Source organism: Myzus persicae, unplaced genomic scaffold (assembly GCF_001856785.1).
Source record: "Myzus persicae strain clone G006 unplaced genomic scaffold, MPER_G0061.0, whole genome shotgun sequence".
In the NCBI taxonomy this organism is placed as follows: domain Eukaryota; kingdom Metazoa; phylum Arthropoda; class Insecta; order Hemiptera; family Aphididae; genus Myzus; species Myzus persicae.
This window is the reverse complement of record NW_019102643.1, coordinates 131,600-149,735: the sequence shown is the minus strand read 5'-3', so window position 1 is coordinate 149,735 and position 18,136 is coordinate 131,600. Positions and strand designations below refer to the sequence as shown.

General features: G+C 27.1%; 1 protein-coding gene across 1 annotated transcript; it reads left to right on the top strand.

Annotated features, from left to right (window-relative positions):
* Positions 1–4,003: 4,003 nt before the first annotated feature.
* Positions 4,004–16,661, top strand: LOC111032862. The gene is made up of 7 exons (XM_022313325.1): positions 4,004–4,146; positions 9,253–9,338; positions 12,498–12,698; positions 14,299–14,953; positions 15,129–15,463; positions 16,023–16,174; positions 16,256–16,661. The coding sequence occupies exons 2-7, from the start codon at positions 9,255–9,257 to the stop codon at positions 16,479–16,481; spliced, it is 1,653 nt and encodes a 550-aa protein (XP_022169017.1). The 5' UTR covers positions 4,004–4,146; positions 9,253–9,254; the 3' UTR covers positions 16,482–16,661.
* Positions 16,662–18,136: the final 1,475 nt, after the last annotated feature.

The following is an 18,136-nucleotide window of genomic DNA, read 5'->3' as shown; positions in this document are numbered from 1 at the left end:
CAGAGCCGGATCGAGGCGAACTATCATCAAGGGTTAGTTCACTCCGAATCTTGTTCTTACATAATTTATTTTAATCGTCGCTGTCGTCTTAATTGTTTCTCAACATGACATTTAATAAATTAAATTTCTGTGTATTTTCCCTACCTAAACATAAAACCTCAGATTATTATAATATTATAAAGAAAATAATTTGCATACTGTCGTTTCGACAATAACGTCTGGACACACCACAGTAATCAATAAACCAAATTTAATATTTAAGTGAGTTGAGTTAGCAGTGAGTAAATAAATTATAAATATTTACAATAAGTGTTATATTGTTTTACTATTTACAAGAAATGTAATAATATATGATAATATAATAATACAAATAATATAATTACCTATATTAGTATATTGTATAATATATATTTTAGACTATATAGTCTAGAACTAAGGGCACATAAGTTCATTAAATAAGGATAAGATACATTATACTACGCATGCGTTAAAAAAATAAAAAACAATAAACATATTTTATGTAGTAAATATAAATAATATATAAATAAGTGTACAAACTTCGAGAGAGGAGCCACTATTCATAACACTACAGGTTGTTTTTTAAATTTTCATTTATTTATTTTTTGATTTGAATGCATATTAAATTAGTACCTATCATGAATCTAGGATATCAAGGTAACGGCACACTAAAAAATCAAAACTAAATAAAAAAGGATATTGTTATAATTCGTCAGTTCATCCTACACTGAATTGAATTATACGATGATTCAATAATTTAGTTTATATTTATGTACATATTTTCGAACTCAGACAGGCATTTTTTTTTTAACTATCAAAAATATTCAACGGATTTTATTATTGAGACACTCTGGTAGGTAGTCTTGTGTTCACCTATTAATGATAAAACGAACTTAAAATATTGTTTGAATCAAATGGGATTGGACATTTACAGTTTTTAAGGAGTTCTAAATAGGCAATTTCCAAATATCATCCATGTGGGCCTTGTAAATGTGTACGTACTACGTAGTAAGTGATCATTAGTGTGTAAACGAAATAACGGAGCGCTCCGGCACACTCATGTACAAGTCAGCGCCTCGGTATTGCACACTTGCAGATCGGTAAACAATATTTGGTAATTTGTATGTAATTTTTTTCAATCCAAACCGATCGACCTAATTATGGGATAATATCTCAGAAAACTGATCTACATTTTTTACAATGTCTACTTGAGATCGGTCAGTCCACATCTTTAGATATCTGATTTAACTTTCGTAAAATCAACATTTAAAATGTTGTAAATTTTAAATATTCAAACGAAATGTATAGGAGTTTAGGAAGAAAATTTAAAAAAAGTGGCCAGATCGATCTCAAGTAGATATATTAAAGAATTCAAATCGAGATTGATATATTTTGATTGAAATAATTGTCCGTTTGCGATCCCTTTAAGTTTTATCTACCTCAATACAAGCGATTTAGCAATAGTGATTAGTTGTTAAATATCCTCTTTGTATACAATGCAAATGTTTAAGGTTCACCTAATAGTGTACCTAGGTGAAACTTAGTTGAAATTCACATTCAAATGTATGACTAATGTATATTTACCTATAATGTGTATATAATTTTTCATATTTTGGAAGTGAATGACATTTATGCGAATATACATTTAAACTAATAGATTATAATACACACAAAATACTGATAATAGTTGTTATAGTTGTTTAAATCGATAGAAAATCTAATATTCTGTTAAACGTGCACGCTTGTTGCCATAATTTTGGCACATATTAGGATATATTATTAATATTTAAACTTTTTGTACCTAGTGCATATTAATATGAAAATATATTATGTATGATATACCTACTATACTGTTGGATTTAATTAAGTGTATGTAAGTATGTTATATCGTATAAAAAACCTCAATTAAAATATTTAGTATATACATATATAAGTAATATATCATATTATCATACAGTATAGGTACACAAGTAAAAAACTCTTTGAAATTGAGAAACTGGGAAAAACGTAGCAATGTACGACGCGGATAATGAACCCATTTACAATTTAACGAGAGCTTAATTAAATCTGATATTGATCGAGAGCTCAACGCGTCGCAGGTATATAATGTTGGTTTGACTTGGTCTTACTAAAAGTAAATATTATTAAATATTAGAGTATTAGTGCATATACAGTATATAGTACATCGATTCGTGACGTTTTGTTGATTAGTGAGTTTGTATAAAGATTGAACAAACAATCATTATATATTATTATATAACATGACGTGAGTAGTGTGTGTTAGTGTGTGAGAGGGGTTTTTATTAATAATCTTCAGCACTAAGGAGAATGTGATACGTAGTGTCCAGAAGAACAAAACAGTTTTTTATAAAAAATGAATTAAAATGTATTGTATTTATGTACGAATAATAAATAATACCTATGGATTTAAATTTAAAGAAGAGATTTACATAAAATAATTAGTCAAAAATGAAAAAGGACTACGACAATATTCTAATAATTTTCTCTATCCTATTCGGTAAAAACTTTTTAAAAAATGTGATGTTTTATTTGAAATTTAAAACTGACTATACTTGTATAATATTTAACCCTATAGAAAGATAAGAAAAAAACCGGTGGTGTGCCAGTGTGATCGTCGTTGTTATGTTAGATTGCGTCATCTGCTAACGTGAAATTATGAAAATCACATCTGTCTTACAACATTACTTTTATAGTATAAAATTACCCCAATCAAACTGTTGATGTACAAAAACATGGGTAATAATACTATAGACGTCTCTGTTGAATCATCAGTAATGCATATTATACACTACGCTGTGTAAGTAATTTATAAAACTAGTTATTATATGACTGTTAAATCCACTCGGGAGGAACGCATAATAATTTTGTGTATCAACATAATTTTTTCACTGTAATTTTTCGATCTATTGAAGGTAAGCCTAAGACTTCATTGGGGTCAATGGAATGACATTTTTATGTATTTATTTTGTTTTTAAATATTTATCATAACACAGCATTGTATACTTATAAAATAAAATTATGTACTTACCAAAAACAGTTACTCATTTGTACATTTAATCAAATGACTATAGATGTATAGTTTAAGTCCAACGACTGTTTAATGTTTTATCTAGTTCATTATATTAAATTAGTAATATTATTATATTGTTACTGGTGGATTGTTCAGCTTGCAGAATCAGTCTGTATTCTAAACTTGAAATGTTATGGTTTATAGCAATGTAATTTTTACAATTACCTACTAAAAATGCTCATGTAGATACATGTAATATTATTTTATTAATAAAGTATTATATTTTTAGTAGGTATACTTTAAAATCACTCCTTTATAAAAGCAACCAAAATACAGATTCGTTTTTTCTAATTTTTGAATTAAGATGTTTTGAGATTGAGATTGTTTAGATACTCATTCTTTCATAAATAAAATAAAAATATAATTTATAACTTTAAATATTGAAAACGTATAGTATATGTTTAGGTACGTATTTTGTATACGATGTGTGTACACTGTACAGTATTCGAGTATTTCGAACAAAATTATGGTTTTAAAATAGATTATGTAAAATATATTCATTTTCTAGCTGGTTATGAATAATAATTATTCAGAATGATCAAATTTAAATAATATTACCACATGCGATATAGTTTAGTCTTTTCCGAGTATAATTACATACTGTTATGTTTTAATAAGTTAAATTTATTGTTAACCTAATTAATATTATGTTACGTGTTCAGACGAAAATAATGTATAAAAAATCTCAATTTCTATAACTCTTGACTATTAAAAATGTATTATAATTTATTAAATACACTATAACAATATATTGTTTATTTCGTAATTTCATAAGCTCCAAAGTCGGTAAAAAATAATATTCAAACTTAATTTCATTATGGAGTAGGTTTATAAAAGTGCTACAAATGCAATATTACGTTCCGGTAGAGCGCAGATTTGTACGGATCCGCACCGGCCACCAGTATCAAATGTGTGCATGTTTCTGGATGAGTTTCATAGTGAACTAAGCGGGAGTGCGTGCTACATGTGTTATACTACGCTCTCGGAGTAACTGTTTCGTCTCTTCCAAGTTTAGTGCAAATCCACAATTAAAAACAGTAAGTAAACACGGTTTAAAATAATATACAAAATCATTTTTTTTGTTTTAAAAATATTATTAAAATCTGTACTCCATCACAGCCTATTTATTTATTTTGAAACTTATTTATGATTGGACATCTGTAGGTACGCAATTCAAAGATATAAATTATTTAAAAAAAATTATTACTCTCTATAACATGAATATAATTTTAATATAAAAAAATATGTAGGCATAAAAAATGTGTTAACTTATCTATAAAAGTTTAAATAATATAATCCGTGACAAATATTATTAATAAGTTAAATCATATTATTAAGCTAAGTATATAATGATTTCAATTTAAGTATTTTAATTAAATACATCATATTAGTAAGTACCTATACTTTATTAGAATTACAATGTGAATGCATTAGTAATTTAAATAATAATGTAACTCTATAATATCCGATAACAAAGGACAAATATTAAAACAATTATTGAAATACTATATGACTTATTAGTTCTTTCGCAGTCAGGATTTATGAAATAATCTTTTTTTAATCTATTGTCTTACATGTGTATTTAATATAACTAAATAATATAACAACAATAACATATTTTTCTTTGTTAATTAAATTTTACCTTGTGTTAAGCATATTATATATTGTAATTTAATACTTTAGAATAATATTTAAATGCATCATCAACAGTTAAAAAAATATGTTTATACTAATATTTATTATTCCCAGGATCCTTTTATTTTTAACAATATATATTTAGGTAGCGGGTACCAAGTACCAACTATGCTAAAACATAATATACACATCAAAGTTCAATAGCTCAATAGATCATAGAACACTTTTAACGACTGTTTATATTACAAATTGTATTAATACTACGCTTCGTGTTTAATAGATTAGGTGAAATAAATAAAAATCATTTATAGTGGAGAGGAATCATAGGATTCTCAAGATTATTTTAATATAAGTAATATATTACTATATAAGTCTATGATTTATTATTTGTTACGAATTACATTGTTAAGGATAATTTAATTTCTGTAGTTTTGACGATGGTTTTGTAATAAAACTAAATAATTTTAATAAATATATAATGTAAATCATACATTTACAATATAGATACATACTGGTAAGGTATCGAATACCTAGGCAGAAAGCTATTTAATACTATTTTTTATTACATTTTTGTAAACATTCAAACTAATGAGTATATAGGAAGGCCATTTAAGTATAAAGATTTTAAAATAATTTATTGATTTGATTTTATTTTATAATTTTATCTATAGCTGATAGGTATCTAGTTGGAATACATCTATTCTTGGGATGAACAACTAACTCAACAATTTTGTTTTTATAAAATAATAAAATAATATATAGATGAGCATATCTACAATTAAATTATAATACTTCAAGTACCTATATAATGTTCTCTATATGTTTTCGGTCGTTGTTGACATATTCCTATACATTATAGGATACGATACATCTTTTTGTAATAATTTTTCCCTGTCTGTTCTAAACTTAGTTGTATAAATTAATAATGCTGTTAGCAATCAGTAGGTAGGTTGTATATTATTTTTCATTGTTAAATTTTTACTTACAATTTTAATTAAATATTTCATATTTAATGAATTGGATCAGTCAATTACATTAAAATTACGCAGTGCAACTAAAATGTATGTTGAGTGTTGACTATATGTTAATAAATAAAGTATATATATATTGGGAATCCATGTTCTGTTTACATTATTATAGTATAAATATATAATATATTTAAAGCAATTATTGCAAAATATAATTTAGGTCTAAGATTAATAGGAACTGAATACCTAGTTAAGCAATGGATTTATTGTTTAATACCATTTTAATATATTATTTGTAATATAATTAAGTAAACATTTATAATATTACAATTTTATTGTTCATGAAAACTTTTGTCTTTACAAGAACCTATTATTGGGTTAGGTTAGGTTGGTGGGTGTGGGTATTTTTATTTAAAATGACTACAATGTCTAATGTTTTTGATATGGCCACTATATTTTTGTGAGAAGCTTCAGTTTAAATATTTCGATATGAGTTACGAAAAACCTTATTTTCACTTTTTGGTATTTAAATATAAAATTGTAGGTACGGCCGTACTATATTCTCTGTTGGTATTTATTTTGGATCATTGGTGTATTTTGCATATACGACAGGAAATTTGGTTAAATTTGTTCACCAATACCTATGACACCTATATACCAATATGCTTATAATTATTCTACATTAACTTGGGTTAGCATGGTATCACACTATCACATGCCATGTCCAAAGCCAATCAATAGTTTTGCTCTTCCTGTTCATTGTTGTTTATCATTTTGCCGTTAATGTGATATCTTTTTTTATTCTATTATGTAGTTCTGCAATACTCTTTGTAACCGTTGTATTATTATTCATTACAATAATTATTGTTATGTATTATAGGTATATTATTGAACACCTCACAAATGATTCATGTGAAAGATGCGGTTAGATTGTAAAGTGATTAGGAATACCGAATAATAACTATGTATAAACTATATAAAGTATAAGTAAAAAAAAACGTTTCGCTTGAGGGATTCCTCTCTCCCTCAAATAGTCGTGACTTTATATTTCCATGAAGTATAGAACAAAGTAAAAGAACAATAATTTTATATAATTGAGACTAAAGAGTATATCTTTAGTCTCAATTATATTTATATATATTAAATATATATAGTAAATAAATACAAATATTTGTATTTATTGTTATTAATCTAAAACCAGTCAAACCTAATGAAAAGTAATAAAGTTTATTATACAACGGTTCTTGGTGGACATAAATAACTACAATACTTGTTTTTGTATCTCTATCTAGTATAAATTTATAATAACGATAAAACTAAAAAATTATGTGATATTAAATAATTTTCATAATTATTGTTAATGTTCAATTATATCTGGTGCATGTGAGATTTACACTGGAAAAATATAATTGAGCAGATAAAAATATAACTTTTAGTTTTGTATAACATTTGTTAGTTTAATTTAAAACATTCAAACCAAGTATACTTCCTAATCGAGGATGGGTATCTATACATTTAATGGTTTAATTTAATGAAAATATTAGTAAAATATGAATGTGTGTAGCCACACATACATATCTTGCTAACCTGGCATTTATGAGTTGACACATTTAATTTCATTATATCATTGTATTTAATTGTTGACCGTGTTTGAACATAAATGTATAGTTTATAGTATTGTACAAAATAGGACTTGCGTGCAATTTCTTTATCTCTCGTTTTGTACATATTATCTACTGGTCAATTTTAATTAGAAAGTGTTTAATGTAACACAATGTATGAGTAGGTACAAGATTTATAGAACATAATTTTTATTACTCCCATACTGAGAAAGTCACATATTTGGCATTTTTTAATCACATATATGAGCATATTACGAGCGATTAACGCGGTCACATTATCGATTGCCTTTTTTATTTTAATCTCGTTGTTTGGATTTTATTAATCATTTAATATGCTTTTTATGTTCATAAATATACATATAATATGTTTGTAAATATAATCGTAGTTGCAAACAGCGCATTAACACGAATACCATTGTGATTTCCCTGTATAGGTACTCTATTAGGATCAATTTACAGCTACTAGTTAGTATAAATTGGTGTTCATATAAAGGACATTGTTTAAATTATATTATGTATTTATGCGGGAGGATAACAATATAAAAATGCATTAATTTATTGTACTTTTTAGTATAGGATAGAATAATTGATACCCCCATCGTCATTTAATTATTGTCGTTAATCTGCAAGTAGAGTTTCGTATAAAAGTTGTTTTCAATGTTTTCATAAGTTGAGAAATGCAATTGGTATTTATTATTTTATTATAGTCATGAAAAACTCTTTGTGAGTTAGTTTAGCTTATTACTTTCCTAAACTGTTGTTGAAAAAATAAAATTTATACTTTTCAAAAAAAATTTACTTAACTAAATTGCTGAACTGCGAAAAACACCTGATGCTCGACGTAAGGAATTACCTACCTGCAGGCTACCTAGTTACTAGTTAGGTATCCATTAAAGCAGTGTGTTAAGCAGACCGTAATTAATTGAAGTTTCAGAAAGAAAACGGATATTATATAGCATTAAGTATGATGCGCAAAGACAAGACTATGTATATAACAATATTTTTTTGCCAAAGAGAAATTTTAAATTTTACAGTTTTATTCAAAACCATTGAACTATATTGGTGTTATAAGCCTATTCGCTTTTGATTTGAATACAACTATTGAATATAAATAGTAAGTAAATACTGCAGTGGTGTAGTTAAAAGTAACATACATTTGGTTTTAAAATAATTTGATTTCAACCGATCCAGTACCCAGAGTTTTAACCATTAAAATTCGATTAACAGTTCTTTATGGTGTATGAACAGAAATTACTGTAGGCGGCTTCTAAATTAATGTTTCCTAAACTAAATGAAGGAAACAAGATACAGAGTAATTGGTGTCAACAATCAACAGCCAAAAAAGTCGTATGGGCTTGGCCAAACGATAAAGTTGAGCTTAATTAAGAGTTTAATTTTGTATCTTAATTTATCATTATTATCACGGTCTTTGATAAGACCGTACCTATTAAATATTGTATTCTATAGACGTTATATACTTGTACATATACTGAATTAATGGTTTGGCAGATCGTCGGTATAACAGAAAGGTACATAAGAATCTACTTTTCTCCGGGTGCAGTTTTCAATAAAGAGACGCCAAATTAGGGTTACCTAAGTCTGACCCGTTCTATTGTATTTTCTCTCTTTGCGTTGTAGTGAAATAAGAATGTAGTATAGTAGACTTATATTGTATTATTGCTGTAAGTTTATTGAAATCGTATTTGATATGTAGCAGATAAATGGTCAAATGTACCTAAATAAGATGCTGAGGTAAACATTTTTGAAAAAAATATATCAAAATAATCTTTATGACACATTGACAGCTCTTGTCACAGTAACAGCTCAGCAGTTATTTTATTCCAATGAGTAATAATGGGATGCGTATTCTGTATTTATCTTCATAATATTATTCACTACATTTTTATGTTTGTTATAGATATGGAACCGGACATTGCAGATAAGAAACCTGACAAGCAATTGATTGTCAAAATGGCTGGTTATTTAGAAAAAAAGGGAAGAATGGTTAGTATAGTATATGGTATATTAGAGAATTATTTGTATGTGTGTCATTAAATTTATCTAAAAATTAAATTTTATCATAAAATAGTAAATTAACATTTAACGCTTTACAAACAACTACAGCATGATTGGAAATTGATTATAACTAATTTTGTATATTATGATTCATGAGTTATTAATATTGTTGTATTATCGATGATTAACCGCACGCGTGTGTATGTATACTGGCCTGTGGGTTTGAAATATGTTTTTAATACAATATAATAATATAATGTAACATATTATTATATAAAATCTGCGTACTTAAAATATATTTCAAGTTAAACTGATAAAAAATAAAATAATATACATTTAAAAAAAAAAATTTACTCAGCGCTGTGTTAGCATCTATCTGTGAGTATACCTCGTCTATATTATTATAATTATTTTTGTCATACGAAAAAAATTTAATAACTAATGGTACCAATTTAAAGGCATTAGTTGTCAAAAAAAAATCAAAAGTTAAAAAATGATTTAGTACTTTTGGGTATCTATCGACTATCTACAATTATGAATTTTCAATACGAACCAAACGTTAATTTTGTAGAAAATCATACTAAATATGAAAAAACATTGGGGAATATTGCATACTGTTGTATATAGGAGGTATCGACTATCGAGAGTAGGTATCTCATAAATGAGTAGGTCACTGTGACACTGTAATGGATGTGTTAACATTTAATTCAATAGGATAAAGCATTGTATATGTGAAACAATTCTAAGCGAAGAGTGTCTAATCTGTTTTTTTAGTTATATGTTAAACTTAATTTTTCAAAAAACATTTCATATACCGTTACAAATTTTTTTTTAATATTATAATATATTTTATACTTATTGACTATTATAAGTTATTATACAGACGTACACTAGAATGGGTGTAAAATGGTTCGTTAAATAAATAGCTTAGAGTTATTCTAAGTTTATTGAAAATGAGGTTGCTTTTAGAAAATAAAAAAGGACATCATTGGGATTTGTTTCAAGCTCATGCGATTAATATGTTTTGAATTACAAATAACTAAATTTGTCAAGAGAAAAATCTTTTTTTAAAACTATATTCAGGTCAAAGTTTTAACTTTAAATGTCTTTAAAAAATGTTTCTTTTAATATTATGTAGTATCGATATTTTTAGAACACTATTAGATCAATTTATGATCAACCCTATATCTGTATTTGGTTTTAAAGCTTAATTGATTAAAATTGAAAAGTCCATGCATTTTTAACTAGATAGTATTAGAAGTCATGTATTGAATTTTCACGTTGGTTGACATAGGTACACACAATATTTTTATCACAATAAATCCAAAAAAAGATGAAGTAGGTAACACCAGGCGCGGATCCAGCCCGAGATTAGGGGGGGGGGGCGAATATTTTACATACAAAATAAAATATCTAATAAAATATAATATGTGGCCAAGCGCACATATTTGTGTTCAAAAATAACTTACACGAAACAGTTATGATTAATACAACTTTATAATCAATTGATAAATTCCAAATAACGATTACTTGTTAAAAATGAATGAAAATAAAATCCGAATCCACCGTTGAAAAGAAGACGTTTCACTGAATAACCACGTATATAAACGGAAGAATTGATCTGATAACCGAGTAAATTATAAGGCCAAAAATAAGCCTATACAAATTGACAATTGTCTACTACCCGTCGACTGCGGCACTCAACGTATTAAAATTAGTTTTAAATCTTTTTACTGGGCATTTTTCCTAAACAAAACACAGTTTACGGGGGGGCGGCCGCCCCCTCCGCCCCCTACTGAATCCGCGCTTGGGTAACACTTTGTATTACAATAGGTATTATAAATCTTTGTATACGAAAAAAAATTCTGAAAGAAAATGGTCTTTCTAACATTTTATAGATATACTTATAATATTTATAATTATAACAATTTTTGCAAATTTCGTGATTCGAACTTCAAATGCAAGTACAAAAAAAACCATGAATGTACAATTTTAATATTTTTTAAGAATATCTAATATAATTATATAAATTTATAACAACTATGTTTAACCTTTTCATGCTATTTGAACTTTCAAACATTGATTTATTCAAGATTATTAAAAATAAAAAATAAATTTAAAAAGTCTATAGAATAGATAATTATAATCTCAAAAAGATTCAAAATATTAAATATTTTAAAAATTACTTTAAAAATTATTTATAGAAAATTCTATGTAAACATTTAGTGGAGATAATGAGGCAGTATAGTTTTGAATAAAAACCAAATAAGAAAGTTTTTTTGTAAAAAACTGGTGTTGCGAAAGATTGTACACCGAAATTCCTACAAAAAAATACTATGAAAAGCATTGGTTATTTTAACTTTCAATAATATTATTTTTTTAAAAAACATTGTAAAACTAATAAATTTATCACTCAGCTCAGAATTCAAAATAACTAATATCCAATAAACGTAAGATTTAATTTTTTTTAATACCAAGTTCTCTAATTTGCTATTTAATTGTTTAAGTACACAACATTGCTATGAATGTGGCATGACAAATTTTGATATCAGATTTAAATATATACGCAGTAAAACAGTATTGTTTGCAAAATGCAGATATATTAGATAAACACGATGAAACATTTATACAGAGGTGATTATTTAAGCATGACAATTAAGCATGCTCATTTTTATATTTAAATTTTGAATTTCGGAATTTTTAAATACACTTGAAGACCATATCCTGTGACAATAAAAACATCTGTTTTTCAAATGTTACCCCTTTTTCACTTTTAATTATTCAGCAGATCTAAATCAAAATTTGAAAGAGTAGTTTTTGAATTAAATAACTTTGTGTATACTATAGATAATACATCTTTGATGGCAATAGGTTAAGTAGATATGGGGGATTAGATGATTTGAATACAAACTATTTTGGCCAGGCCCACACCAGGCTCTTATGAAGATTTTCCGGACTTCTGTTATAAGAAAACTACTAAACAATTGTTGTAAATGTGTAAAATCTTCCGGTTATTACTTATTTTTTAGGGGGACTATACAACCACTTTGGGGAGGGCTTAACCTAGAATTAGAACCTAGAACTTCAAGCTATTTGCTCCAATTGATATTTTATATTTTATATACCTTTCTTTGATTTACTTTACAGAGAGTTGTTGGTGTACGTCGCTGGAAAAAAAGATGGTGTGTACTTGAAGGCAAACTATTGTTGTATTTTAAAACTCAGTTAGAGTACTCTCATCATTTGTCACCTTGCAGAGGTTCAGTCAATATGGGCCTTGCTTTGTCTATAGCACTACGGGGTCCGTGTCAACTCCAAATTGTCACTAGATCTCAAACTATAATCTTCGTAAGTATAGTTACTAGTCACTGAGTTCCCATCTAAATTGAGATGTTAAATTTAATGACAATAATCTGATATAAAACTATTAAATAATGTATAGTTAAACTGTTATAATTTATTAATAGCTATTATATTATGTAAAAGTGTAAACCATATTTAAAATATTTCGGATGAACTATTCGCTTTATATTTTTCATATTTTAGCAGATTATTAAGTTTAAAAAATGTATATATAACATATGTATATAATTTATACATATATCTTTAATATAGTTATCGACAGAGTTAAGTGGATACTATAAAGTAGCCAGGTGTATTTAAATTTTAAACATAATTTTTAACAATATGAGTCTGAAAATGTTGTTTTAAATTGGAGCTGATTAACATTTCTTTATCGTCTTTCAAGATTTTCTAGTGATCTAACTACGTGGTGTAATCTACTAAAAATTAATTTAGGGTACTGTAGGTGGACGCAATGGATGTCAAATTATTTATTATTGAATACAATTATTACAAATTAAAAAGTAATATCTTATCCATCCATAACATTTTTGCTTTCCTTAAAAACATTAGTCTAAAGTAAAATTAGAATATTAAAAACATTCTTATTTCATTTCATAGTTATCGATTTATTTTAAAAAAACACGGAAGTTAATATTACATTTTATTTTACTAAAAAAAAATATAATTTTCTTAATATTGAAATTATTTAATTTTTTATGTATACATTTATTATTTTAATTTACAATTTATAATTAGTAAGTAATACATTTATTTATCAAATAAAAAGTGATATTAGGTAGAAGTTTAAAAGGCCTCTGAACCATTTTCTTTTCAGTCTTCAGGTTTTATTGGCTAGGTTTAGAGACGATACATTTTATATGAGAAGATTTGAATGAAGATGCCGTTTTGTAGAATTTAGAATATTAAATGCTTGATCGGAGGTGGTTATTAATCATTATGGAAGGTTGAAAGTTTAATGTTTTAATATCCTAAATTAGTTCTTAGAATCCTGAATATTTATGTAAGTAGTTCTACATTTTAATGTAGTGCATTTATACTTAATAATCTTAATAAATCTTAATATAATTATATATACGTTACTTTCAATTTAATTGATTATCATTATCTACAATATTTAACAACTAACCTACCTTTGCCATCATTAAACACAGAAGTATATGAAAATATGTATAAAATATAATAATCTCAAAATCATTTATAAAATTAAATTCATATAAATGTTCTTACGGGATGTAATAAAATACTAAATTCCGTATGGTTTTTATAGCTTTAAACGTGTGTTACTCGGAGTGGAAAAGATGGATGTGCATACAAATATAATACCATAGTGAAATGAAACAAAAGTTAAAATAAATTACACTAATGCGACGAGGTTCAAGCGTGTAATGACGTATATGTATTGAGCTTGTTAGCTATAATAGAGATATGTTGTTAATATATAGTAGCCCATGGTTAGAAAGAATAGCGTATAAAACTATTAATTAATTTATAATATATCCGCTGAAGAAATTATTTTAACTGGGTACTGGGTTATCTTAGTGGTCAAAATTCGTTAATTTGTTTTTATAATATTGTTTTTTAGAGAACGAAATCAAAATCTGACCTAGATGAATGGTTTGTTGCTCTGCGGGATGCTAAAAATAACAATCTGGCTTTTATTCGAGACCGAAATTCGTCTATTATGGAAACGAACTACCAGTTACCCTACCGAACACCTTTGGTTGAGCCCAACTGCAATAACTACAGTGTCATAAACGAAAATCACTTGCGATATGGCAGACCAGTAAGGCAGTCGTTTGAAGCGCATAATAAGCAGAATGACATTCGTCACATTATGGCCATCAACAGGAAATCGTCAGCATTGCGGAAGTCCGAATCTGACCATCGAATAAGTTTCTACAGGAAGCTTCACGGCCTCGTTCGCACCGAGACGATTGCTGGGTCGTCTCCAATGAGCGACAAGGGATCTTGTCGCTCGAGAAGTTTGTCGTACGAAAGCATTTATTTTAAGCCACAGGAAAAGTGTGTGCCGATCGAACCGGTGAAATCGCAAAGCTGTAGAGAACTTATGCCAAAGATCGTGAGGCAGTTGTCTAATAAATGCACGAATAACTGTGTGTCTAAAAGGATCAGTAGATCGGTATCGTTTTTTGGAAGGCGCCGAGAAGATTCTGATTCCGATGATTATGACTATGTTGAAATTGTACCGAACGCCACCAATCAAAACTATTTGGGACGTAAGTTTACTATAGCTATATTTTTAATTATAGAACAGGATGTTCATAAAACTAATTCAGCTCAATGCACTAATTATTATTAAAAAATATAAAACCAATTGACGTGCTGTTCTAAATAATTAAAAATATATATTTATCGCATATTAATTAAAATACTTGTTTATTTATTTTTAAGCAATGACACAAAACGATAAATCTGAACAACATCCAGAGTTACCTCCTCATTATGATACTGCAAAAGACGAAGAAATCACTTCGATTTCAACAGACGGAGAATTTCATAATCAAGAAGTAAATGTGGATGTTATATATGTAAATAACGATCGTAAAATGAAAATGTTCACAAGTGAATCGGAATCAGATTTCATACTCGAATATGGGACTGAGCAATCAGTTGATGTGGGCGACGAGCCTCCACCTTTGCCCATAAAAAACAAACATAAGCAAAATGTTTTATTTGACGAGAAGCCACAATATCAAATAATCGATGGTTTTTACGTTTTTAAAGATGTAAGTACCCTTATGTTCATAAATTATGTCTACAAATTTAAATAATATAATTTATATACTTGTATAGTACATAATAAATATAGTGATGAGCAACCTGTGCGATAATGACATTTTAATAGAGATCCTCCTAAAATATCATATCAATCAAAAAAGTGATTTTAAAACAGAATTTATACCTATATTATAGCATTGGCTATATGCCTATTTTATATTAAGTTAAATTTTGATGGAGGGTTGTCTCATCGAAATTAATTAATTTGGGAGTCGTAGATCAATAAAAGTGGAGTACCACCGTTAATATTTAATACCTATGTATATTATATTACTATATTAGTTAGGTACATAGTATACACTCGTAATTCATGAAAACTATTGTATTTTTATAATTGATATATTTGTCATCGTCGATAATAGAAATTAATTATGTTTATTTATATATATAGGACTATTCGATTTTATTATATCTATATGAATGTATTATAAAAAAATTAAAACTATTTTATCCAAATAATATTATGTAGGTGACTAAACAGTTTTTGATAACGATTATTGGTTTTAGGGATCTAAAGAAGTGATCTATGACGTTCCTATTCCACATGGAAAACTTATCGAACATTTTCGCCGGCTGACCATTACTTCCACGTCTTCGCCGGTAAAGCGTTATACCGACAACCACACGTACCATGATTCGTTGGAGCCTTCTGTTTATGAGTAAGATATTGTGAACGATTCGAGACTACTAGGTCTTACCAAAAGTCAAATTATTTTTAATTTTTTTTTTTAAATATTTAGGACCTTACAAATGACACCAGACTCGCTAGAAATTTCCATGATGTTCCCAACGTACAAGAGATGGTCAAACGATTCGGGATTCAATAATTACGAAGAACAAAATTCGTTTTTACCCGATCACACCAATTTTGAGGATTCCTTAGAACCAGTCATAACCATGATACACCACGATCGCAAAATATGGCAAAACGTGCCAAATATCAACTCTGCCGACTACTTCCGTTGACCGTAGTAATATAACGTATTTATAAGCATTAGAAAACGTATACGTGTTATGATTTTTTATTTTTTTAATGAACTTTCCATTGTAACAGATATGCTGTTGTTATTTGTATATAATATATTATCTATGATTCGAACAAATTTTTTCTGAAGAATATATATTGTTTTTATCACACAGTGAGAACGTTGAGTTATGGTTTTAACCAGTTGTAAGCTTTATATGCATTTTTAATTTATTACAATTATTATCTATAACAAAATTATTTCAATAAATAAAAGCTAAACAATATGAACATGTTGCACACAACTAGTGATCGGAACGTTCACTAAAAATTGAATTCATTCTTGTTATTTTCAAATGAACACGTTCTTTAAAAAAATGAATGCGTTAATTAAAATGTTTTTATTTTATTTTTATAAATAATTGAAATACTTATTTAAAATCGTGGAAATTATAATATTATTGTTGTTTTATGTCGAGCCGTACCCACTGAAATTTCAAGTATTTAATTTTTATAATTCGATATTATATTATGATAGAAACATGTTTTTCTATAATTTTACATTGATATTATTAATCAATATTATTTTTAAATGGTAAATAAATTTGAAAGTCTAAAAAATCGTTCATATCCATTAAAAAATATAAGTAAACGTTGTGATTCGTGTTCACGTTCTATTTGAAAAAAAGTGAAGTTCATTAAAAATGAATTTGGGTTCATGAGCGACTATCTTTCCAAACACTATACGATGCAACTATGCAAGTACCTATGCAAAGTACAATTAGTGTATTATATAGGTACTCACCTAAAACTTAAAAAAAAAACTAATCCCAATAATTTTCAGATGAATATTTACACTGAGTGTCTGAGTATGATATTATGTAATAATATGCAGGGAAAGGATAATATTTAAATGATTTATATTATAAAAATATTCAAAACCATATTTAATATCAATAATTTGCAATTGCAATAAATAACAATATTCATACATTATATTTATAATACATACATTAACAAAAATGTATTTAATACAATTCAATTACATTTTTAATTGTGTGTGTAATTTAAAATTCATTATCGTTAATTGATCGTAATTAAAATGCTACAGTAATAATTAATGGGTACTGAAAGAGTTTCAAAAAAATAAACGGTTAATGCTTCACTATATATAGTAGTATCATATTTGATCATTTTAAATTTATAATATTTGTCTAATCAGCCGCGAACGTAACGGCAGCGCCATCTGTTATCGTCGATATCAAACATTTGACATAAGCGTGCGAAACATATATTCCTAGACTGATCGTTACCTTTATCGAGAAAGAATGTTACAATATAAATCTTCTTACTGTTCCTAGCCCATTGAAATATTATTATTATTTAATATTTATTATTATAATCACGAGTTATGACTTATGACCTGTGAGTGCCGTATGCGAGTGTCTACGATTTATTTTTCTGTAACCTTCGTTACTACTTACTAGTATATAGAGCAGTGATCCAAAGATAACAAGTACCTAATTATGATTTGGGAATTGGACATTGGTGCTGTTTGATCGAAATGGTTTAAAAAAAAGAAGTGTTGGGTGTATAAATAATCCATTCATTACAGTACCACACCCTCCGTAGGAAAACTGATATTTTTATTGTTCCC